Here is a 25,917-nt window from a genome sequence, read left to right on the forward strand (position 1 = left end):
TCAGCCGGCTGGGAGACAGCACCCTGTCGGGGTGGGATGGGGGCTCGGTTTTGCATGGGGGCCTCCCTGACGTGCGCCACGCGCCCTGTCGCTGCTCCCATTGTGTCCCAGCAACTGTGAGGACGGATTCTTTCGCTTTTGGCTGCCTATTAGCAGGAAGGCTGCATTACTCACGTCCTGTGTGTCATGGATTTTAAGGATGTGAGGTCACGTGGAAGTGTGAGGTGGGATGTTGCCGGGGAACAGGGGTCCTTGAGGGAGCGTTGTTTGCTCTGGGCCCGTGTCATTCATAAAGGCCCAGCCTGGCCCCATGAAAGGAAGGGATGGTCCAGCCTGAGTCCCAGCTGGGTGAGTTCAGGCCATAAACACGCCTTTTTGGGTGCACTAGGGCATTGGCCACTGTGATGGTGGGTTTTAATACGAACACCTGGAGCGTGGATTTGGCTTTCATCTTTGGGCCCAAACATTCTATGTTGTTTATGGCTGAAGGAAGTGGAGACTCAGGTCTTTTATTTAACTCCTAATGGCATGAAAGGAGCACAGTGGGGGACATGTGCGGAGGGTGGTGTGTGGGTCCCGACTGACCCAGAACTGATAGCAATGCTTCCATCGCATCCGAGCGCTCAGCTGCAGGTGACTGTCCAAGTTATCAGGGTCGGCTGGTTTTGTGCTGTCTCTGAGATCTCAGACACCCGCTGTCCCTCAGTGTCCAGTTTTGTAGTCTCTGACAGGCTAGAGGAATCTTGCTTTGTACAGAAGTGTTCATGTTTGCACTCAGACCTGTTTCACACATAACCACTAGCACGTGCTGAGAGTCGGTTAGTTGTACAACGCAGTCCCCCGCTGTCCTGGCTCAGGTCCCGCCATGCTAACGAGTCTGGTTGGATACTCTCGGCTGTTTCTCTCCAGCCGTCTCCCCGTGTTCCTGTTGTCCTGGATCATATGATATGTAGTTCACAACAGGTATTTCACGATCATGAACCCAACCAGAAAAGCTCATTAGAAGCTAGAGTCTGCCTGACGCAGGATGTAGGAAGGTTCACGTCCAAGCTCTGTGCCTCCTTGCTTTTTAATACTGTCTCCTGGACACACAGGAACTGGGTTCCCGCAGTGCCTGGGTGAGCCGGCATCCCACCCTGCTCCCATCCCAAGGTGGGGGTGGGACTTCATCACTACTGATGCATTTTCATAATGGACTGGATATGGTAATACTTTCATGTTGGAATTTTTATAGATTTTCATTCTTAGCTTTTATTACCTCCTTGGATTATAGTTTTTGGTACCTTGTGATCCATCGCGTAAAGTATTTCTGTTTTTCCTAAACTGTCCTAATATTGTGGAAAGATCTGGTAAGCAAGTAGTTTCTTGTTCTGTCCTCAGATAAAAGTACCTCGTGCTTCTGCCACCTCTCTGCTGCTCTCTTCTTTCCTGGCAGTTAGGGAGACAGTGAAACGCCGGAGTCAGGTGGACAAGGGTGGCCCTGCCTCCGTGGGAAGCTGTCCAGTTTCTCTTACCCCTGCCCCATGTCCAGCGCCTTGTCCCTTTAGCTGAAGCAGCCAGTCGGAGTCATGCCATGGGAATTGTTCACAGAACTGCTGATTTCTCTCTGGGCATCACTTACAGCTCAGAGTGGGAAGGTGCTGGCTCATAACTGACTAGGAAGCGCAGAGGCAGTTCACCCGGGAAGGGGCCGGTTCACGGAGGAAGGGGACTGTTCACCAGGGAAGGGCCCAGTTCACCCAGGAAGGGGCTGGTTCACCCGGGAAGGGGCCTGTTCACTGAGGAAGGGGATTGTTCACCCGGGAAGTGGCTGGTTCACCTGGGAAGGGGCCGGTTCACCCGGGAAGGGGCCGGTTCACCCGGGAAGGAGCCCACTCACTGGTGAGAGGCCTGAGCTTGGATCATCTCCACAAGCTCTTCCAGCAGCACTTTCCATCTGGACTGTTCCTGTTGTCTGTGGTGGGTCACTTAGCGGCTCCATGAATTTTGTTTTACTGTTTTGCAGTTAGTCTTTTAATATTTTCATGTTTCATGGTCTCCTTTTCTACCACTGTTAACCATTAGCTCATAAAGCCTTGAAGCTAAACTGGGACGTCACAGTCAGTCACATGGCCCAGCCCTGCTTACGGTCCTCGCTCCGCTCGGTCATCTGCCATGGGTGGAGCCGGGACTTTCAGAGCCGAGCAGGCAATGCTGCAGGCCGCTTCCTCCCCCCGTGTGCCTCTTTCTAAAGTTAGACAGCAAGTGTATACGCCCATAGGACCAATGGTGCACACTCACACCACAGACTGTACGAGCTTATACCGCGGATTGTTTAAACTGTTCTTTGAGATTTAGGTTTTACCTTAAGAGTTGGATTGAAGAACAGAGTTTCTAGCCTCTGCCCCAGTGCCTTTCACTTCTCAGTGCATCGGAGAGCTAAGGACTCAGAGACGGAAAGGACGCCTGGAGTCTAGAGAACACCACTGAGGCAGATGAGCATTCGTCTTGTCAAGTGTGAAGCATATGGACAGGATTTCAGTGTCCTTAGTAGAATAAATGTAATTCCGCCACAGCACTAAAATTGAAAACCTGTTTACAGACTTTAAATTCCTATCTAGCTGCAAGTTCTTAAATTCTCACTAAGCCGTCCCGTTCCCCGCTGGACTCAGCCTTTCTTTACTTTTCCACTTTTCTCTGCTTAGCCATACATGCAATTTCGTGCAGCTGTCTCTGGCCAGACCCCGTGCGTCTGTCCTGTCACTTGCCTGGGCCTCGACGTCGGTGAGCTTGCGCGTCTGCTCCGCCGTCTGATTGAGCAGGTTCGTTCCGATCTCCAGCATCACCGCCGTCTGGTTCTGGACCGCGTTCTGCTGCATCTCCGCCATCTCCTTCCTCATGCTGTCCTGGATGTAGGTCTCCAGCTGGAAGGAGCACACGTCAGAGAGACGGCCGTTAGCCAGACGGCCAGAAACCTCAGGCCTGAACATTCCCTACCTTTAAACAGATCCGTTGGGTGACCTGGAACTTGCTCTAACTTTGAAATTTTGCTGCTTGTTTCCTTTTTAATCACTAGCAGTAAAATACAGTGTGTGACTTTATTTAACTCAGGATCTGGCAGCTTGGCAACATCACGCACAGGAGACAGACCGGGAGCCCATACCGCCACGGGCAGGCCGGGGAGGGGAGGGAGCGAGGCTGTGCTCAAGGCGGGCAGACGGGTGCGTTGATGGGCACGTAGGTTGCCTCATTATCATCAAGCGGGGCTTTTTTTACCCTCACCCAAGGAGTGAGGATATTTTTCCCATTGATTTTTAGAGAGTGGAAGGGAGGGGAAGGAGGCGAGAGAGGCAGAGACAGACAGACAGACAGACACATGGATGTGAGAGAGACACACAGATTGATTGCCTCTCACATGTGCCCCGACCAGAGCTGGGGATCAAACCTGCAACCCAGGTACATGCCCTTGACCAAACTCAAGACCCTCTGTGTGCGGGCCGACGCTCCAACCACGGAGCCACGCCGGCCAGGGCTCTAGCTATGCCTTGGAAGTGAGTGTTCGTGCATAACTTGGGTACTCAAAATTTAATTTTCCTTCTTTTTTGTTGTTTGTAATGATCCAGTGATGGGAGCCACAATTCCATTCATTGGTCTAGCGGTAACTCATGAGGTTAGAAACCCTAGTTTTATTTTTTTATCACATAGTTATAACTCAAATACTTTTCATTAAATTGAATGATTAAAAATCATTCACCAAACTGCTCATCATACCTTTCTCTAAAACCACAGAAAAACCTCTCATAGAGGCGTCAGCCGGTGTGAGTCCTCCTCGGTGGTCCCTGCCCTGTCTCTGCTCCTGCCTGTGAGAGGGAGGGGGGGTGGGAATGCGGGAGCTTCTCCCCAGAGCTCAAGGGCGTCTTTGTTGCTTTGATCTATAAATTGTGTCTCAAGGTGTATTACAAGGTCTTAGGATTCGAGTTAGAGCTGTAAGTTCCCTGCTCCCTTGGCTGGCTTGCCATGGACCCCCCTACTCCCAGGAGTTCTCCATCTCCCCCACACTGGTGTTCTGGATGCTTTACCATCGCTCCCTGGTTCTCTCTTGGCCACTGGGCAGATCAAAGAGTAGGAAACCTTCTCCATATGAATCAAAGTAGATTAGACTGGTATAAAGAATCAGGCACTCTCACTTGGCAGTCCCAGCAAACATCTCTCATTAGACTTCATAAAAATCCTAAAGCCGTGCCCTGTTAACCCTTCACTAACCAGCTAGTGCCAGCCAGCTCAGACTTTCAGTGGGGTGCTCTTTCTTAATCCCTCCCTCCCTCCCTCCCTCCCTCCCTCCCTCCCTCCCTCCCTCCCTCCCTCCCTCCCTCCCTCCCTCCCTCCCTCCCTCCCTCCCTTCCTTCCCTGCCTTTTTAAAATCATAACTTCTATGGCTTAAATTCCCAATTAAAAAGAATTTATATATAGAAGTTTGTAATTTCCCTCCCTCCCACTCTCTCACTCTGGCTCATCACCATGGGAATAAGGGAATTTTTGAGGTTAAAGTTACAGCTATATAAGTCATCCAGAGAAGTTATCTTAGTTACTCTTAACACCCAGCAAGAAATAATATTTAGAAAGAGTTGTCCTGGGAAGTTTGGAGCTATTAAAGACACTCAGGCCGCAGTTTGGTTTAAGTCCATGCTCCAAGTAATAATTTACAAACTGGTATAGATAAAAGTCCTATTGATTTCAGTACTTAAGAGCTAAATAAAACTTATTCTACCTTTTCACTCTAAAGAGTATAACTGGGGGTGAAATGAATTCCTTAACCCTCCCCCAGCCCCATCTCTAGAACTGCTGGGTCAAGTGTGTTTACAGCATTGAGAGACATGAGAGGGTTGTTTATAATTTCACATTTTAAAGTCACGTTCCAAGTTAAAATTAGACTTAGGAACTAAAAGACATAAAAGACCTAATTTATAAAAATAAAGTTTCTTAGCTTTATTGCCACAGCTTTTTCTAAGCTTGAAAGTGGTAGAATGCAGAATGCTTTTTTATTTAGGTCATTGCTTTTCAGCTTTTCAGGATAACAAAGTACATGTACTGTGTGTGGGGGGGGGGGTGCATCTTACACTGAAGCAAATTACAGATGTGTGTATACATGTGATGTGTGTATATGGATGTCACATATGTAGTAGATATGTGTAGATTCTCTATATATAATGTATACAACAGAATGAAGTGAAATTGGATATGACACTGGCCCAGTTGCTAACTAATCGAAGTCTTTGGGAGAAAGTGGAAAGGAAACAGAAATGTCAAGTATCAGACCTTTTGTATTGATTCTCAAAAAGATCTGTGTTCTCACACTCGAAGAATGAAATTAAATGAAAGTTTTAAGAGAGTAGATGACATGAACTGAGAACTCTTTAAGAACAAAGAATGTGTTTTGTCTCTGAAATAGTAACAGCTGTAATAGCCACAGTAACTGGTTCAAGTCGGTTGGTTACTTTGTGTCTCAGCTGTTGGGCCTCCAGGTACCTGGTGTCACCAGACGGGACACTCTGAGGCCTGGCATGTCAGCAAACTGGCTCTTCAGCCCCTGCCTTTCAACAGCCCAGAACAGCCCCAGATTGGCATGAGAGTGCCTCCTGAAGTCCAAGGATTACAATGCCTTAAAACACACAGACCACCTACTGTGCAGTTAAGGAAGGGGTGGGATCATTCTTACTAACAGAAAGACCTAGAATTGAGGATTACTGGTGCTGATTCTATCTCCTGGGAGCTTCATGACAAAGGAATCTGTTTTCCCTCCCAAGACTGGCAGTAATTTTTAGAGAGGACAGTCATAATGGGGTGTGGAGACGAACACTTTCAAAGCAAGAGCTCCCACAGGGCTGGCCCTCCCTCAGTCTCTGCATGTCCCAGAGCCGGAGACCGAGTCCCAACACGAAGCCCACTGGACCTTCCCACGTGGAAAGACGCACCTTGACACTTCACTGGCTCTTGGCCGGGACCAGTTCGTTCTTTCCTAGCTTATGGCCTGGAACGTCTTTCTGTTTAGTGTCTAGTTTTTATTGTGTATGACTGAAACCCACAAATACAGAAATCTGCCCAATGGAACCCCACTCCAGTAAAAGGAAGTCTTGATACCAGAAAAAAGAAGAGGCAAATGAGACCCCCTCCCATGGCCAGCTCCCCACTGAGTGTTTCCCACCCTCGCCTCTGCGCTCAGCTGCTCTTATCCAAACAGCTCAAGATACTTGAGCCTCCCGAGGGAGGGGCCTGGCTCTTTCCCATCTCACGGGTGGCTGTGCACACTGGCGTGTGCAAACCTTGGGCCTTCGCCTCTGAAGGTGATTAGGCTGTGGTGCCGACCTGTGGGGCCCGGTACCTCTGAAGAGGTCTGCGTGAGGAGCTTGAAAGGACTGTATGGATATTCATTTTGTCTTTTTTTCCCCCAATCCTCACCCAAGGAGTAAGGATATTTTTTCCATTGATTTTTTAGAGAGAGTGGAAGGGAGGGGGGGAGGCAAGGAAGGGGGAGAGAGAGAGGAGAGAGAGAGAGACATTGAAGTGAGAGAGACACATCGATTGGTTGCCTCCTGGCAGCAGCCTGGCTGGAGGCAGGGATTGGACCTGCAACCCTCCGGTGCACAGGCTGATGCTCTAATCACTGAGCACGCGGCCAGGGCTGTCCTTGTAATGAATGCGCCGCAGCTGGGCCCTTGAGCTGTGTCTGTCCTTAGAACTCAGATGAATGCTCCAGATGTAGGTAACACTTTAAGGCTATTGCTAGCATTTCAGTGGCGTAGCTTGTTGCTCTGTATCATTTTCATTTGCTAAAAAAAAAAGGAGCTGTACCTCAAACATAGTCTTTAATAGTTGGCAGCACATCGAAGCCCTAGCAACCAGAGTACAATATCTTAACACAACATAGATACATATTTTTTTAAATGTAAAATGCATCCTCTCGTTTTCATTGCTCCCCAACACTTGGAATGATCAAAACTGACAGGAAAATTAGTCCATTTGTGAGGCAACCACAGCAGATGGATTACACGTGAAAATGCTTCCCTGGCTGTGTTCTCACCGAGGTTATCATCGTTATTTTTTCTATCAAAAGGAAAGTGATCTTGAAACCAGCTGGGGAAGGAAAACACAGTTGACAAAAATCGTTCCCAACTTCAAGTTTTGGATGTTGGTCCCTTACCAACCATAGACCCTGGTTGAGAGGCGGTTTCCACTTAAATAAAGCTCCAGGTCCTGGTGCCTTTTAATTAATTAGCTTTTTCTCACCTGAATGAATGACTGGTTTCCCCAGCACATTAACAACCAACTTGGGGTTTCATTGGAAACATTTCATCTCCAGCATTTCAACTTGGAAACAAGATATTATAACTCTACTCTCTTCCATGCAGCCCCCCCAGAAAAAGGACAGTTTCTCCCTGCCCCAGCCATCCCTCCTGACTTGACCCCTGCTTCCCGCCCAGCACCCGCCATCCCCTTCCTCTGGGCTGTCACGCAGCCCACCTGCCTCCCCACCCCCCACCCTGGGAGTCACAGGGCTCAGTGGAAGCTCGGCCACTTGGCAGCTCGGACGCCTGCCTTGCGCCTTAGCCTGCGGGCTGGATGCAGACCCCGCGGCCTGGCTCCACCCCCTTCCCGATCCCCACTTAACCGCCTGGACTCATTTCTGTGCGCACCTGGCTCCTGGCTGTACCTGGCCCCATGGGCAGCGTCACTCCTCGGGTCCGCCCCTCCTCTCCCTTCTTGAGACGATAGCCTAGCCCACTGCACATGTCAGATGCCCACTACACTGTCTTGCATTGTGATACCTAAGTCATTTTGTCTTTGTTCCATTTATGTTTAAATCTCTAAATACTATGGTTTGTGGTGCTTGCTTGGGACACTGAGATTCTGTAGCCAGTCCACAGGCCTACATGCTGGTAACATGCACAGCATTTGTTCTTGTAATTTGTTGGAAAACTTGAAACCAAGATGATTAAATCCAGGAATACTCTGTTTGGAAGGCTTTTGACCTAATGTTCTTGGTTCCCTGTCATGAGCTCTTCAGACAGAAAAGTGGCAAAACTGGGCTTTCCTCCCATCCTTAGGAAGCTTTTTATTTTCATCTGGAGACGATGTTACTGCCTAAGCGGTGAGCGCTCCATGGTTAAGGAGAGCTGCTGGGAGTAAGGGGAGGGCAGGGGGTGCCTTGGGCAAACCCCTTTCCCCCAACACTCGCAGGAGACTGGGCCGGACACTGCCCGGTGCTGGAGGCGATGTTCAGATGCCCATGAGCTGGCCAGTGACTTTGTCCCTGTTTCCTCTCTGTGTTGATCCCATACCTGAACTTCGTAGCCTAGAAAAGCCATGTAAAAGCCCGTGCCTTCCTTTGACTCTGTGTCTCTGACCGCTCTTTCCACATCCCATGTAAGGCTCTGTAGGACGTGATGGGAAACCAAGGGAAGCTGGGCCCTCCCATCCCCCGTAACTGCATGGACCCCACCCGCACAGGCTCCTCCGAGCACCTCCTGTAGCTGATCTGCTCTGACCTGTTTTCTCACTGTCTTCTGTAAGTGACTTTTTGTCTGGCACTGCGTGTAGATCACCCTGTCCTGTGTTCACTGCTATAAAATAGAGTCTAAGGGGTCACTCATTAATGGCTGACCTCGAGGGCATGATAGGGCCCGGCGCTGTGGGCACAATTGAGCCATATTGCAGTTACCGGTCTGTCCCCTCCCCCCATGACAGATAGAATGTAAAGTAACCTAGTATGCAGGTGTGTCTGTGCCACACCAGCCGTCTGTGCGTCCCTGCTTCATCTCTGAGTGCATCTCCATATTCCCTGTTGTTCAATCGGGGGTTTGTCACGTACGCTCCCATGGCCTTGCCTCTTGGTATGTTTCCCTGACCACTGTCCCAAAATCTAAGGAAAAATGCAGTTTCCCCTTTAAAATGTTCTGTTCATTTCCTACTGATGAAATGACTATTTTACCATCAATAGCAGCCATTTAAAATATATGCAAGTTTAAAGGGGCTGTTAGAGTAACCCCATGTAAATTAGGGCATTTTATATGGCAGAAGTGTCCCATGTTACCCATGTGAGGCTTTCAGAGGGCTCCTGAGGTCCATATATATTGACCCAGATCTGTACCCCATGTCTCCCAAAATAGAGCTCTGAGCGCAGCGCCTTATAGATACTTGTAAGTCCAGGAGCAGATAAAATGCAGTGAATGCTGTAGGGGTCGTGCACATGTTCACATGTGGCGAGCACAGTCATACCCGTTTACAGCTGCGAAATGCCACGTGTGTATTCATCTCACTGGTTCTCACACAGCCTTAGCGTGGGTTTCCCCAAAGCAGAGCCCGAGGCCAAGGCTACATGCAGGAAGTTTATTTAGGACACAGTCCCAGGGAGCAGCCAGGAGGACAGGCGAGGGAGGCAGGGCAGGAGGGGCCACGTGGGGACCGGCAAGAAAGCCCACAGACCATCTGAGGAGCTGCCTCAGAGCCGTGCACCTGGCAGGGAGAGCACCCCGTCCCTGCTGGGCAGGCCGCCCGTGGGCATCTGCCCGCCACACTCGGGTCGCTTGCAGGAGCCCTGAAGCGGTTCCCACCGGGTTCCCCAGGCAGCTGGGAGTCGGACATGTTGCTGGGCCAGGAGCAGCTGTCCCACCACGTGCTGCTGAAGCCGCTGGGACCGTCCCTGCGGAATGGCTGGGGGAGGCGGCGGGCGGAAGGATGTGAGCCCTCCCCCGAGGCCCTGACACAGAGCAGGGTTCTCTCTGGCCTCCTCCTGCCTCCCCGCGGGCCTGCACCCTGGGGACAGAGGATGAGCCTGACTGCGAGCCGCCCCGGGAGCCCGGGTGGCATGGGATCTTTGGGTAAAGCTCACGTGGGTAGTCTGGTGCCGTGGATGCCTGCCCCCCTCGGGCTTCACAGACAGCGGTCCTAAAAGCAGCCCTTCTGAGATGCCCGTTTCTGACAGGCTGGGAAGGAGAGGCTGGGGCCGGAGACAGCCTGAGGTGGCCTGTGTGCACGCAGCGCGAGCTTCGCAGCTGCCCAGCCACGGCCGTCGAGAGGACTCACCGCCGCCTCAGCGCGTCCCCACTGCGCGGGCTCCCCGTAGACCGCCGCCCGCCCGCCTCCGGGCGTGTTCACCCTGGGTCTCAGCCTGGGCGACACAGCGCAGAAGGGCTGTGGGACCATTCTGTCCTGTAGGTGAGCCGCGCTGTCCACCGCCGCGGACGGGAGCAGTGGAAATTCAGCCCCGGGCTGCGGTTGATGAGTTTAGGCTGCAGTGTGCTGGGCATTTCTCTGTTTTTCAGCCCTCACCGGGGGGCGCGTTCTTGCTGAACCCTCCTTCTCTAAACAAGGGTGTAGGACCCGGATCACAGCGCGAGCCCGTAGCAGAGCGTGAGCGCGCCGATCGCCCGGCGCCGCGTCCCTCGCTGTGACCACGGCACGGAACGCCGGACTCACCTAAAAGTGTGCTAACCAGTGAGCGGTAACCGTGTAACCTCCACTGCTCTGCCGAGCTGGTCAGGCCCCAAGGTCATTTGTGTCTTTGCTCTGCCCCTGCTGTTTCTTTCTGTATCATGTGAGTTTGCTGGAGTCCTGGGTAGATTTCTGGGGACAAGAGAATGCCATTGTCTTTGGAACAGGCTTGTTTCCTTTCTTTTCAACATGGAATAAATTTGCACTGTCACAATTACTGTACTAGGTTGGTAGGAAAGGAAAAGGCTACAGGAATTTAAATGATTTTCCTCTTAAAATACTTTACTGACAAACTAGTTCTTTATAAGGAAGGCAGGAAGCCCTGCTGGTTCTTTAAAAGGGAGGGAGGGAGGGGGCCTGGGAACGCTTGAGAAATCGTGGAATCCAGCCCTCCTGCTGCTCTCTCCTCCTCCGGCCAGCAGACCACAAGGTGAAGGGAGTCCCTCTGAGCCCCTGGGGTCTCCGGGGGACCCTCCTTCCAGGGGACTGAGCTGCATGAGAACTGAGTTCCCTCTTTTCCAGGGGAGGTACCCTGAACCACCCCAGGATGTGTTGTCAGGGTGTTTCCTCCTGCGCCCACAGCCCTCTGCTGGCTGTGCATCCTCTTGGCCCCAACACCACCCGTCTTTTTACCGTGGATTCACATGAAAGGGCGCAACATGCATTTGTAGGCTCTCCCCGCTGAGCCCACCCTCCCTGCGCCTCGTCAGCATCACCCTCAGGCGGCTCAGCAAAGCCGCCCAAACCACAGAGATGGCTGCGCCGTTGTGATGTGGGGAGAGATGTCAGGCAGGCACGGTCCTTGCCTTCAGATGCTCAGTTCATGAAGCTCTAGCTGCAGCTTTTGAATTTACTGGTTTTACAGCAGCCAGAGCTCCTGCTTGCCTGAACCACTGAGGAGGCAGAACCTGCCTTTTCTGCTCTTACCGCGCTTGGGCCTCACCCTCTCAAGTGTCTGAAGCTAACGCCTGTCATAGTTTGTATTTACTTGCATAATTCAGTGGCCGTGTGCACGTACTCTGAGGAATTATATATTTGCAGAGGCAAAGTGATCTAAAACTGACCAAATCCTTTCTTGACTCACATTAGAAGTACAAATTACTTGTTTAATTAGACTGTTTCGCACATTAATTTCTAAAGCTATAATGTATTTTAAGCGTGTTAACATTTTATTTTATACCTGATCAGTGGTAGGATTTTTTTTCTAATCAGAAACAATGCTGCATAAGCAAATATTCTGTGCCCAGGTTACGTGGCAAGACAGAACAGTGTGGTGGCTTCTTGTTTTTCCTAGTTATATAACTCTTTGTATCTCCTTTTTTTTTTAATTTTCCCCCAAGGATATGCTTATTGATTCTAGAGCGAGGGAAAGGAGAGAGAAAGAAACATCGATGTGAGAGAGAACATTGATTGGTTGCCTTCAGTACGTGCCCCGACCAGGGATCGAACCCACAACCTAGGTATGTGCCTTGACTGGGAATCGAACCTGCAACCTTTCAGTGCATGGGGTGATGCTCCACCAACTGAGCCACCCAGCCAGAGCTCTCTTCATTTCTTGACCTGAAATTTGCTAAGAAATGTATTAACTGTCCACGAGCGACACGATGGTGGTCGGGCTGGGGCTGCCGCTGGCCTTGGAAGGCAGGGAAACTCCTACGCATGTTCCCGTGTGTGTGGCTCGCAGTCCCGGAAGGGTTCCGACCGCCACACGCCCTGCTGTGTGATGGCAGCGGGGTGGCTCCTCCCGGGAAGTGGACAAGTCAATGTCTGCTGGGCTTCCTGACCCGAAATGAGAGTCTTACTGGTATAAATTCCTCTTTATGAAGTATCCGTTCTGGGATCTTTCAGGCTCATTTTTAGAGGGAGCTTATTTCCATCTTCTGTTTGGGGTTGTGTCATTCATTGCTCTTCGGTGGTCGAGTAAGGATGCACATGAAAACTTGGCCATGAAGTAAAGGTGTCATTGCTCCAAGTGGTTAAACACATTATTTTATTTCTGTAGGTTTAAAGTAATTTCGCATAAAACTTCAGTCTAAGAAGGAGTTCATTTAAATAAAGACAGATGCCCTGGCTGGTGTGGCTCGGTTGGTTGGGCATCATCTGTGCACCTAAGAGCTGCCAGTTCGATTCCCAGTCAGGGCACATGCCCAGGTTTCGGTCTCGGTCCCTGGTGGAGCGCGTGCAGGAGGCCCATTGATGAATCTGGAGATGTTTCCTGTCCTGATCTTCATGCTAGTTACATGAGTTAATTCATGCTTTAGAAGTTCGAGAAGCTGTCAGTTTAAGGTTAGTTTACCATTCATTTCCTGAATTTTAGCCCTCAATAAAAATAGTTTTCAAAGGGAAGCAGATTAAAAATGGAATGTTTGACAGTTTTGCTGTGACACTACGACCCTGGCTGCTCTTAGTAGTTGTTTTCCTCTGTCTGCATCTTTCATCTGGTCGAACCTAAATGCTGCTGATAGAAAGAAACTTGGAACAAGAGATTTGCAAGTGACTGTCTGCGTGGAGCCTGGGTTAAACCACCGCAGCTACCCTCAGAGGGTTAAATTGTTCAGTTAAGTAAATTAGTAGCTGCGATTCTGAAACTCGACTCCTTCCGACTCCTTCCGGATCAAGCATAAAAGGCATTCGCTCTTGGAAGACCAAGAAAGAATTCTAGCCGTTCCCATTAGTCTAAAAATAAATAATAAATAAATAAGCGTCTGAGTCATAGCCTGCGTCCTGCTGGAGTCCTGCGTCCTGCTGGAGTCCTGTGGCCTCCAGTGTAGGGAGAAAATGATTTATCTTCTACAGCACTGCACTGCCCATCACCCGCTGGAGCAAATTCAGAGTCGCTCTGGGAAAAGGGAAATAAACGAAGTGGCCTGTTGAATTTAATCCTGCTCTGAGTTACTCCAGTTCAGGCATTGCCTACTTTTGAGCAGCAGCATAGAAACCTGAGGAGAGTAGCTGTACTTGTGTTGGGTTGAAGTGGGGAAGCAGTGAGAGCTGCGAAGTCGCGGTACAGCAGTGACGGGCTCTCCCCCCCACGGGGCGAGTCCTGGCTCAGCGTGCTCTGGCCATCAGGCTGCTTCCTCACCCTCCCGCTCCTCACTGGTAAAGGGGCACATGGGTGCCTCCTGTGGTGTGTCCCTGTGAGAGCTAAACAGGGCCATCAGCACAGTTCCCAGAGTGTCTGCCAGCAACCTAGGTCCCCCCAGCCAACTCTCAGGAGCCCTGGGAAGCGGTTTAAATGTTCAGGGGACACCCAGCAGCCCTCAACACCTGTCAGCCCCTGGAGGAATCAGTAGGTCCGGGCGGCTCACCGCTTCAGCTTGCTGAATCCTGTGCTGTGCCAAGCTGGGTTAGGGGGGCTGCCGTCGTAAAAGCAAGGCCTGCAGGAAAGTCAGCCTGGAACTGGAAATGAGGCTCCATCTGAGTCCAGAGTAAGGGGCTGGGCAGTGCCCAACTGGCAACTATATTCCCCTCCTAAGTAATTGGGGTTGCTGAAGACAAAGTAAGATTCATATTTTTTTCTTTGAATACATGTGTATTTGTGGTTTTAACGGGCTACTAAATTGTCAGGACATAAATATTTCTAAGTTGTTTGGACCTAATCGCTTACTAAATGTAACTGTTCAGTATTTCTTTTGGCCTAGAAGTGCCAGGGGAAAAAAATGCTGAGAAATGAGGGTGCCATGCGCTGGGAAAGTTGTCCAACATCCCAACTAGAACCTTGTGTTTACCGAGTATAAACTTGGTCCACCTCCCTTCCTGTCCCCAGTCCAGACACTGTCTTTAATTACCATTTCCAAGATTTGATAGGCTTTTTAGAAATCTAGTGAATCAAAAAGAGCTATAAATTATGTAAGATCTTCATTAGGGCGTATACTTGAATATTTTCCCAACTTCTGAAACCATCAAGGAAAACAACCATGTTTCTCGCAAGCTGGTTGACTGGCCCTGTGTCTGCACGCGGCCAGCAATGTGCCTCAGGAGCAAGTCCTCGGAGCCGCGTGCGGTCTTCGGGTGGTGTGGTGGCCCCAGGCTGGTGTGTTTGGGTGGCGTGGAGGGGGTACAGAATGTGTGCCTGTTTTTACAATTGCAGCTCGTTTCTGCATGGAATTTGTTAGCTTGCATGCCTGCCACCTCGCTCGCTCGAGTTGAACTGGTTTTATGGCGCACACAGAACCAAATTCACTGCGGCCCCCAAGCAGGTAGGGGAGTCGTTTCCAGCGTGGTGCTCCAGACGCCTGTGGTGACAGCACCCGCGCTCGCGTCGTTGGCCCGCGGTTGCTTTCAGTTCTGGAGCTCTGCGCCTCGCCCTCGCCTCCTGCCCCACACGCAGGTCTGTTCCAGTGGAAGGAAGCGAGTGGAAAATTCCTGTCCCCTGTCACTCCCCAGCCACGGTTATAAAAAGCATGTCATTCAGAATTGACTTTTCCTTCTGCATGCTTGAATTTTTACTCACAACTTGAGGGGAAAAAATAATTTCAGGAGACGCTCCTCTGTCAGTGGGGTGAGCGTCACGGGGCCACCGCAGCATGACTGGTGCACTTGGCTTCATCTTCAGGGAGTCAAGTGTTTATAGCTGTCGAGTGCTTTCGGGGGGGCAGGACAGGGCAGAGCAGCACACCCCACCTCATGTTCAGAGCAGTGACACTCGTCACGCAAGTCACTTCAAACCACATCTTAACTGACCCATTTAGTGGGCACAACAAGCTCTGATACAAGTGGGAGTGAGGCATGGGGGTCACATGGGAAGTGGGGGTCACACGGGAAGAGGGGGCTGTTGCAGAGGTTCTCCTGTTGATGGGGTGGTGGCTCCAGTTAATGTAGTCACCTCACCCCCAGTTGGTGACCAGCAGCCCCTGGGGTTCCCTGGGACGTGGCGCTGGCCCAGCCGCCAGCTGAACATGGTGGGCAGCTCCTGGAAGCCTCCCTGCGTTGGAGAAATCTGAGTTCAAAGGAATGTGGTCTGGGTGCCGGCTTAAACTCGGTGGCTCAGGGTCTCTGTTGGGTCCCTTGGCGGAAGGACTGACATTGGGGTTTCGGCAGCTCTTCAGGTTCAATTACGAGTGGTTGGTTCCGCTGGAATCCTGGCCCTTCCGGACCCTCGGCTTCAGGAGGCCAAGGTTAGAACACAGCAGAGGTCGTCCCCATGCCCGTCCTGCGTCTCAGCCAGTGTCTCCAGGAGGGAGGTGGCTGTCTCTCAGTTGTTTCTGAGCCTGTGAACCACTTGTCCCCCGGAGCATGGGTGCCTGTGGGGGGAACCCGGCCTGCCTGGGAAAGTCACCGAAAACGACGGTGGGGAACTCGGAGCTGGGATGTGACTCCTCATCTCGATCCTTGTTCCCAGCGGCCACCATCCCTCCCTGGCGGCCTGGAGGAGAGTCTGGCTTTTCAGGGGCCCTGTGCTGTGCGCCTCGGTGGTCCTATAAGGGCCTGGGAAGCAAGGTCAGGCCGGCGCATGGTTAGAGGGGTGGACATGAGCCATGGTGATGCAGAAGGCACACCTCCTGGGTTTTCTCGCGGTGACCATGGTCATTCAGGCCAAGGCAGGATACCAGTTAGGGAGACTGGGAGAGGAGAAGCCGGGTGCTCCCAGGAGCGAGCTCTAGTCTGGGAAAGTATTGTGTGTGGAACCGTCTCGCTGTGCTGAGTCTGGAAATTAAGGCATGGTCAGGGGAGAGGTGAAGATTGACAGGCCAGAGGGTCAGGTATGCCCCTGAGGGTGCTGGCTGCTGTCACATGACAGGTGGCATCGTCACACTCAGTTTACAGTAACAAGTGCAGCGCGCCAACGGGGGGAGAGCTCTCAGTTTTGACCTCTAGTGACCGCTGTTGTAGGAACAGTGCCCCTTTGCAAGAGCTCTAGAGACTTTTTATACAAACAAGAGAAAGATGCTAGTGTCACAGCCACAGACGGCAAACCCCACTGTGTGCAAGGTGAGATGGGTGCGGGGTTACCCGCATGCTGCTCAGGATCCTGAGTCCCCGAAAACGGAGATGGGTGGAGAAAGAGTCCAAAATAAGTGGAGAGAGTTGCGCGTCCACCAGATTCATCAGTCATTGTCCTCCTTTCTCACGCAGGGACCGTTGATGTGAATGGCGATGGTGTTTGGGGAGAGGGGAGGAGGAGCAGCACTCATCAGTTAATTCTGGGTGTGCAGGTGTGAAACCCCCGGGTGTGGGGCAGGCCCAGCCCGTAGATACATCCTGCGTTTCATACGTTGTCCAATTAGAGGGAGAAGCCCATAGAGATTAATTGTGCTTGTTATAACCAGAAGGGAACCATATTTGAAAATTTGGACAACTAATTACACATCACAAAATGACCGATTGTTTTTTGAGAAGACGGGGTTCTTATTAATCTTGGTTCTTTAACTTGTAGCCGAATTGGCCCAGCCGTCACTGCTTTTAAGAGCATTTCCCTTTACGGATGAGTTAAAACCAATTCTGGTCAGCAATTCCTATTGTTAACACTTTATTAAGTTAAAACCAAGTCAGCTTTTTTTAAAGGAAATCTCAGAATATTCCTTAGTTGCTAAAAATAATTAGGAATTTCATATACTTATAGTAAATGTTAAGCATAGATAATTAACTTGTGGTTGGAATTTGGTTGTTTTATGTGATTCAGCGAAATATCTCCTCTCCCGAGCAGCATTTTTTGCACCAGAATTTCCCATTAAATTTTGCTTAGGGAAGTTTTCAGCTACATCTGTATGTAATAACTTTTCAGGGTTCCAAAGACTCAATGGTAGTTAATAAACCTCAAAGGAGTGCTTCAGTTAGCTACAGACTAATGTTTGCAGTTATCCAGCACATAACCAGGACCTGATCCTATCTGCTGATGCCCAATTTAACAACAGAGAAAATGCTGTCAGGAGCCCAGAGGAGATGGTACCTCTTGGGAATTTTGAATCTTCTCTACCAAGGTGTGGGGGTGATTAGCTACCCCTGCAATACCTGCTCAGAGGTGGTTTGGGGGCTGCTCTTTAGTACTCGGTGCCTGCCGCCTTCGGTAAAACAGACAGAGGAGCAGCATTGCTTATCGCCTGCTGAGCTGCAGTGGTGAAGACTGAGTTGAACGGTGGAGTCTGGCTGCTTCAATGGGCTCACAGGACGAGCTGTGGGCCTGACGGGGTAGGGGCAGGTTCAGGAGTGGCGATTCCGGAGTAGGGTGTTCTACAGAGGCCCTCAGCGTGGGATAGAAACACGGACATTGACCGGCACACTGACAGCCACCCTTTCCTGTGCTGAGAGGAAGGTCACTATCTTAGAGCACAGACGTGCTTCATCCCAGGTGTCTGCCTCAGAGGTGTAAGATCAGATCATTTAATCTAGTTAAAGTTCGTGGAAGTATCATTAATGTGCGACAGCACAGATCTGACGTGTGTTGCTGGTATTTGTTATTAAATTACTGTCCCTGGTGACATCTTGTAGGGTCCAGTGCACTTTGCACTCATCTCATACTTGGGATACAGAATAACCCCCTGAGGTCCCCACGGTAGGTAAGAAGGTGCACAGTGGGGGGTTAGCAGTTAACTTAGTGAACAAGGCCAGGGTCATTGAACAAATGGAAGGCTAATCATGAAAAAAGAAAAAGTAATTTCAGTGACAGAAGGCATCTGAGAAGCTGTATGCAGTGTGATCCAGGTACGTGGTCCTCTAGAAAAGATGAAGCCGAGACAGCAGAAAGACCAGGGGCTGCCAGGGGAGGGTGGGGGGAACGGGTGGGGCTCAGGGGTTTTCCAGGCAGTCACACTACTCTGTGATGCAGTGGTGGACACATGTCATCATACATTTGTTCAAACCCTCTGGATGTGCCAGAGCAAGAGTGCCCCTGGTGTCACCTGTGGGCCCTGGTGCTGACGTGTCCATGCAGGTTCACTGACTGGAACACTTGTCCCATCTGCAGGGGGTGCTGACAGTGGGGGCGGGTACAGGGGACATCTGGGAAACCTCTGCTCCTTCCTCTCAATTTTGCTAGGAACCTAAAACTGCTCTAAAAAGTTTTCTTTTTTTAAAAAGTCATTTTTTAAATGAAATAACAGAAAACATTTGTTCCATAACTTCCAATTGTACCAGTTAACCAAGCCAGCTCTCCCTGGTCATGTAGTTAATCAAACATACAGACACAAAGCCCAGGAAAGTAACTTCAGAGGCAGCTGGTCTGATAATAGCATCGGCCTCGTGTACAGTTAGATTCCTGTGCCTTGTGTCGGAGCTGTCGCTTCTCTTGGTGCAGCCTGTCTTTATTCCTAATTGGGGAGAACATGAACGTGTCACCCCCTCACTGGTCTTCGGCTGAGTTCCTGGGCCGCTCAGACCAGAAATGAAACTGCCGGCATGGTCCCAGTTCTCCCAGCTCTTCCTCCCCCTCCCTCAGGATGGTGCTGTTGGGGTCTCAGGGCTCCTAGACCAAGGGGTGGGCAGCTCCGGCTCCCCCTCACCACGTCTTCAAACACGGGCTGTGGGGCTCACTGTCCTGCTCAGGTCCCACGCAATCTGTGGGTTGTCCCAATGACTGTGGCCTCCTCACTGTGGTCCACCAGTCACACAACCTCCCGACCAGGGCTGTTCCCTCTTGCTGTCGACCTGACTACCAAGGTGTGCTCTGGAGGCCAGAGGAGAAACCTCCCGGGTGGAGCGTGGGCAGCCCTGTGCCAGATGCTCACCAGTGACCTGCAGAGGCTCAGCCACGAGTCAGGCTCGGCCCTCACCCCTGGAACTTACTGGCACCGTCCTAGTGAAGGTGCTGGCGTGTGTCCTAGATACTGGGTCCTTAAGATGGGGAGGTGGAGGTGACGGTGCAGTCACCCTGGTGGGATCACCCCTCACGCCAAGGAGACCCTTCCTGTGTGAGCAGTGTTGACGTGGTCCAGATGTATCTTAATATCTCTCCCTTAAAAATCACCACTGTTGCCCAGCCAGGCGTGGATCAGCGGTTGAGCATCAACCTAGGATCCAGGCGATTGGGGTTCGATTCCTGGTCAGGAATCGGGTTGCGGGCTCGATCCCCAGTCCGGGGCGTGCGGGAGGCAGCCAGTCAGTGACTCTCTCATCATTGATGTTTCTATCTCTCTCTCCCTCTCCTTCCTTCTCTGAAATCGATAAAGATATATTTTTTTAAAAAATATCACCACTGTCCACATAGACACCCAAACATGATATTAAATGTCAAAGTGGCAGGTTGTATTCCTAAGATACATCCTTAGTTTGCTTGACTGTTGATTCTTTAAATGTCAGATACTGGGTGAGTACTTTGTAGCTTTAAGCTGTCTGGGTAAAGATTCCAGGAGCAATGTGCAGGCCTGGGAAAGGTGGTTCAGAGGGAGGGCCGAGGCTGACTCCCAGCAAAGCAATTACTGGCCCAGGCGCCCCCGGGGCGGGTCCCGGGGAGGTTTTAATTAGTCTTCTGTGGCATTGAAGAGATAATGGATTGTGCTTGTTGAAGGAGTGATGAAGGGGAAAGGATTAGGCCCCCTCCTCCAGAGATTTTAATGGGTCTCCCATCCTTAGCTGGTGCATGCTGAGATCAGGACAGGAAAGGAAGGTGATTTCATGGGGAAATAGCTCATTAAATATTAATTTAAAGCAGGCAGCCAGCACACCTGACTCACTGTTCGTGGTGGGGAGCTCATCTCTCCTTTCAAACCATACAGGAAGAGTTGTTTTAATCCCAGGAAATGTGGACACCCTTATTCTAAAACATTACCCATGGGATTTATTAGTTTGTTCCACTGAATCACTGGACTTTGTGTTGTTTTCGCATTTTATACACTAACATCATGCTGGTGTTGAGAGGTTTGGGTTATACCTACCTGTGAAATGCTAAATGGGAGACACCCTCTCATTGTTTTTATAATCACAGAGGGGACAGGGCAGGTCACCTGGCCTTCCTGGGCCTGATTTCATTTGCCTGGACTTCCCGGTGGTTCTGTGACATTCAGGGTGTCACCCTCAGTCAGCACCCAGAAAAGGGCTGTTACCACAGGTGTGGCTTCTCATAGTCTCTTGGTCATCCTAGAATTTGGTTTTACTTTACTGAGCTACCAAGTGGAATTTTATGTAGTTATTTTGCATATAGGACATTCCCAATTGCTTTTTTTCTTAGTAGTTTTGGCACCATCCCCTCACAGAAAGATCACCTACCTCATCTGTAAGCACTTAGTACCAAGGTTGTCCATTCAGGAGCCATCCAGTGCCAGGGCTGCCACGGGGTCTGGAGTCCAGCACCGAGCTATGCCCTGAGCACCCTGGGGGGGGGGGGCTTCCATTAGGGCCTCTGTCTAGCCAAGTTCCTTAACCTCTCAGACTCTCTTCCCCTCTTTACTTTTAGTTAAGTACATTATCGGGTAGATGTGGGTGTGTATAATTTTATAGTCTATACAGCACGTTTACAACTCATTGTACATTTAGAGGCATAGAGATGCAGCAGATATTGAGGATGGTTACTTCAGAATGTAGACATATACATGGTATTTTTTGTACATTCTTTGTAGATTCTGCTTTCTGTAGTAACCACGTGTTACTTTGGTGATCAGGAAAAAGGAATATTGGGAAATGGTTTGACTTGAATTTCCTTGTGCCAGAGGCTTCAGTGGGTGAGCAGTCTGATGACCCCTCCACCCCCCCAGCACTCCCAGCCTCTTATCCCCTGTCCGCTTCGCTTGCTCATTCATGTTTTGTGCAGCACTCGCCACCCTTCGTCACACATGTTCTGACAAGAATGCGCTGGTAAAAGGAAGCGCGGCCCCTACCAGGGCCAGACCCCGGGTCATTGTCTTCACCTCACTGGTTTAGCCAGAGCCCCTGCCTGGAGCCCCTGCTGGACCCGCAGGCCTTCCCTAAATATTTGTCCAACAAAGAAGTGAACCTAATGACACCTGCATGGCTGAAACCCCAAGGGGTGGGAGGGGGCGGGTCAGTTTCCACTCAGTGACGTTAGGAACTGAGAAATAACACTCATTCGTATTCATTCACACTTCTCTCAACAACTCCTGGAGCTCTTGGTGGCCCCTGGACAGTCCTGCTTTCTGCCCGACGGGATGCGCATGCTTTTCCGTGTTTGTTTTTCTCTCCGGTGAGCCCTGCGAGACTCCTGACCTGACAGGCCTGCCGCTCTCCTGGCCTGTGTTCACGAGTGGCTGAGAGCAGGTGGACGGTCCCCGCTTGTGCTCTAGAGATGCCTGAGGACGAGCGAGGGGAGGTGCTACCTGACTGCCGCCCATTACCTTGTGACAGCCGTTACCTCGGTGGTGACAGGGTGGCCGGTAGGTAGAGTGGCTGTGTTCATAGCAGAATAATTTAGGAGAAAATCTCATTGTCAGTTTCCTTCAGGTCGAGGAAGGATGCAGTGAAGAGAGAATGTGTATGGCTCACTTCGTATTTTATTTTTAATAGAAATATAAATCATCAGATAGGTGTGAGGTATATAAGTATATGTAATACAGACTTAGGAGAGAACAGCTTGTCTGCTGTAGTTCAGACATTCTGCAGACGGTGACACCTGCTGGAAGCTGCCTGCATGTTCATGCCTCCCTGCGGGCGCCCTCTCATCCCACCTCCGGGAACCCGGACTGCTCAGTCCCTGCCATCACCTTGCAGCCAGAGATGGGGCCGTGTCAGCCCCCCTTTCATCAGAACAGCCGTGCCGTTCACTGCCCCCGTATCTCCATAGATTCCGTCCTGGGTAGTCCCCCCCATGCACCCCTCTAATCCAGTCTCCTTTACCTCTGCCTTCTCAATCTTGCTCTTTTTCCCTAATTAAACCATCTTCCCTCCAACCTCTTTTCCTGTCATTTATGAGCTAAACAGAGGATTTTGATGACGGCCTGCAGTCATGTATGTGCTCTGAGGAGGAGGAAACGTTGGCTTTGTTCATTGGTCACAGTGAGGCGCTAGTATAAACCTGTGGGCTCATCTTGAAGAGGGGACAAATGTCGGGGGGGAGTATTTATTTCCCATTTTCTACAGTTTTGATGGTTTGACTGTATTTTACATTGCCTATCTATGACTTCCGTAATCTTTTTTGTTTTATTTTTTAAATGATTGTGTGGAGGTAGGGTCAATCAGAATGGTTGTTTTTCAATTACAGATATACAAAATTGCAGTTATTTTACAGAATAAAATAAGCACTCTGGGCCAGCCCGAACATCTGACCACTGTAAGGTCACCATCCATTTCAAGTCCCATATAAAGTAACCAGCTTATAATTACCATTCGGATTACAACCTGTTAGTAAAGAGCCACTTTGATTAAAATCAGCCGACTTTCACGCTTCAGCATGGAGGCCACATGGGACGTCTAGTTTCCAAACAGGAAGTAAGATGCTATGGAATTTCCTAGTGCTCAGCTCTGCGGGCGAATGATCATCTCGCCGTAGGTAGTGTGATGCGGACAGAGCTGATCAGCACAACACACGGCCCCGTGTGATGAGCAGAAGCTACTTGACCGTAGAAGGCAAGCATTACATATATGCTCTACATGTAACACGCAGTAAACATTTATTGTATTTTATATGTTGTACTGTATGTCTTGCATATAGTACAGAAAACATTGTTACACTTGTATTTCCCAAATTTGCCCTGCCAGTGGAACTTGCATCCTCTCCATCCCTCACCCTCATGCTATTAACAGGTAATTAGATGACAATAGTAACCACTTTCCTGCAGTCTTCAGCAAAGGGGCTCATCCGCTTATCTGGATGCACAGAGCTTGCCCCTCACACTGCACAGTGACACCTCCTGAGTCAGGATACAACTGAGGCTGTGCAGGAAGGGTTCTGCCCCAGCTCTGCAGGGCCATTAGCATGGACAGGATGGGAATTTCTTCTTTCCACTAATGAACCAAGCAGGGGGAGGTTTGCAGCCACAGGATACACACACACGGTCACACACACACACACACACACACACTCAGTCACACACACACAGCCACACACTCATACACTTACAGTCTCACACACAGCCACACACACAGTCACACACAGCCACACCATCACACACTCAGTCACACACAATCGTACAGATACACAGTCTCACACACACACACACTCTCTCTCTCACAGTCACACACACTGACACACACTCATTCACACACACATACACCCTGACAGTCACACACTCACATATACACACACTGACACAGTCCCTGGCAGGGTGGGGAAGGGCTGGTGGTCCAAGGTCATGTGAGCCTCCCAGCCTCAGTTTCCCCCATGGACAGCAGTTTTGTTTTATGAGCAAAACTTCATTGCTCCCACATGGATAGATGAGTAGTTGTTCTCACATCTTGTTAAAAGGTCTTAGACCTTACTTTTAAGGAAAGTAAAGGACCTCTGTTCAGGTTTGCAGTTTCCAGCCTATACTCTGACATTAAAAAAAAACAGCAAGATAACAGAGGAAATGTTTACCTCCATCTCATAGGCATGAGCTGTATTTTTCAAAACATTCTGTTTTGAAGCACAATGGGCTTTGCAGTTGTTTATAAATTTAAGGTACTCATCAGTGTGAAATAGTTGTTTATTTCCGTTCCCTATTTCCTCTTATTGGGGGGTGAAAACATTTGGCCTCCTAGCAGGACACGATCTGTTTTGCTCAGTTATTTGTCAGTTTTTATAGAGTGTGTTTGCTATCTGGGCAGAGGTTTGGACCAGGGGTAGGCTTAGAGGGGGATGTGACGTCCTGTGCTTTTGTAGGTCATGGAGTGTTTGGTGCCCCAGCTCTCAGGAGTCTCTTATCCTGTGTCACCGGGAGCAGAATGTCAGCCTCCTGCATTGTCCATTCATACTTCAGGCTCATTCACAAGTCTGACACTTCCCCTGCCTGGCAGGTTAGGGGGGCATAGTGGCATCCTTTGAGGAGGTGCAAGCTCCTGAGGCGACCCTAACCACCCCCGAGATGAAATGCTGTTCATCTGCCCTGGAATCTACCAGAAACTTGGTCTCGCTCTACCTCTTCACAAGTTTTCTTAAAAGCTTCAAGGTCTGTGTGTGTGTATGTGTGTGTGTGTGTGTGTGTGTGTCAGTCTCTCTCCTCTCAGTATTCGTCAGGGAAAGAAAATATGGAAACAAAAAATATATAAGCAGGCCTAAAGGAAAGGAACTATGGGAAACAGTGAAAACACAGGCTGTGCTTTTTCTCTCTGATAGTCTGTCAGGAGGTGATAGTATGGTGGTGCTCCTGTAATCATGAGGCTGATCTGCCCCCCATTATCTTTATTTTCTCCCTATGAGAAGAGCAATGCTTGTTATCACAGGTGACACAACACAGACGAAAAAACAAGCAGGGAGGTCCATGGAATCACTTTAAGGGAGATCATATTTGCTCTTTGCTTTCATTTCCAAACCAGAAACCCGTAGGCCCAGTGACAGCAGAGACCGACTTTCTCAGGTGCACGTCACCCAGGTGGGCCCGGGAAACAGGTGCTGAGCCGAGGAAAAGATAATCATTGTCAGGCTTGGTGATATTTAGCCAGGTAGCTAAGGCAGGAATACCACCGTGCCCCCGTTCAAAAATTTACGAACTGAACCTGGGAAGGAAAAATCTTTGGTCACATAATGTGGGATCCCCCTCCTCCTTCCTTAAACAGCATCTCAAGGGTCCCGATAGTGGGGCTGTTTCCTGGGGAGGAAACACGCACAACGCCTGGAGAGTCAGGCAGACCTGAGGTCGGCTTCGCTAGGCAAGTGCAGTTTAGGGGCCTTGCACTTGGCAAAACATTCTTCTACGTTTTTGACTGTTTATCTGACAAGCTGACCGACCGGCCCGGGCAGACTGGAATATTTCCTAGAATGGACGGTATTCTGTTCCCTCCCCAGGGCTGGTGGTGCTGCCAGTTCGAGGTGCAGGGAGGCTACTGACACAGGAGCAGGTCAGGTGAAAAGACGTGGGGAGCTCCGGGGAGCAGAGGTTTAGGGTACAGGTTTGTCTCCCAAGTACTCGAGCCTGTGTTGCTGTGTAGTTTTTAAGTCTGATGTTATTTGCACCTCTGTGCGTTTTAGAAGATTTAAGAAGAGCAGACCCCAGAGACCTTCTCTGGAAAAGAGGGAAACTTACTGGAAAATTACCATCAGCCAGAGGGTAGTGCTCAGGGAGAGTTATGGGACAGGGCGGGCCTTTCTGCCTCCTTTTTGTGTTTTCTGTCCTTTGATCCCCCTGAATGCCAGGCAGAGAGGACTCATTCATTCGGGCTCAGGGCTCCGCTAATAGCTAATAACTTGGTCCTTTCCTCTCCCCTCTCCAAGGCAGGGAGTTAATGAGAAACGCAGATTAGCAGGCGAGATCTGCCCTGAGATTAAGATAAGGTATCCTAACCGAGAGTTCATGTGAAACAGGGACTGATGGTAATTGCACTCCTCTGGGGCAAAGTTGTGAATGAGCCGACGGGCTTGTTAGTTCCTGCCTGGCTTTGAATGGTCACATCCCCTGCCCTGTCAGTCTCCCTGGAGTCCTTATAATACCA

The 25,917-nt window shown here is 50.2% G+C and overlaps 2 protein-coding genes across 6 annotated transcripts in view; one reads left to right on the top strand and one right to left on the bottom strand.

The window, feature by feature from the left end:
- MCPH1 (microcephalin 1) overlaps positions 1–25,917 on the top strand; it is a 134,174-nt gene that overhangs the window by 62,524 nt on the left and 45,733 nt on the right. The gene's annotated exons all lie outside the window — the stretch shown is intronic.
- ANGPT2 (angiopoietin 2) overlaps positions 1–25,917 on the bottom strand; it is a 42,838-nt gene that overhangs the window by 15,530 nt on the left and 1,391 nt on the right. The window contains exon 2 of the mRNA XM_087814057.1: positions 2,748–2,903. Coding sequence (XP_087670183.1) covers positions 2,748–2,903 — 156 coding nt within the window. The remainder of the gene's footprint in view (positions 1–2,747; positions 2,904–25,917) is intronic.

Source organism: Miniopterus natalensis, chromosome 2, assembly GCF_054644295.1.
Source record: "Miniopterus natalensis isolate mMinNat1 chromosome 2, mMinNat1.hap1, whole genome shotgun sequence".
Classification (NCBI taxonomy): Eukaryota; Metazoa; Chordata; class Mammalia; order Chiroptera; family Miniopteridae; genus Miniopterus; species Miniopterus natalensis.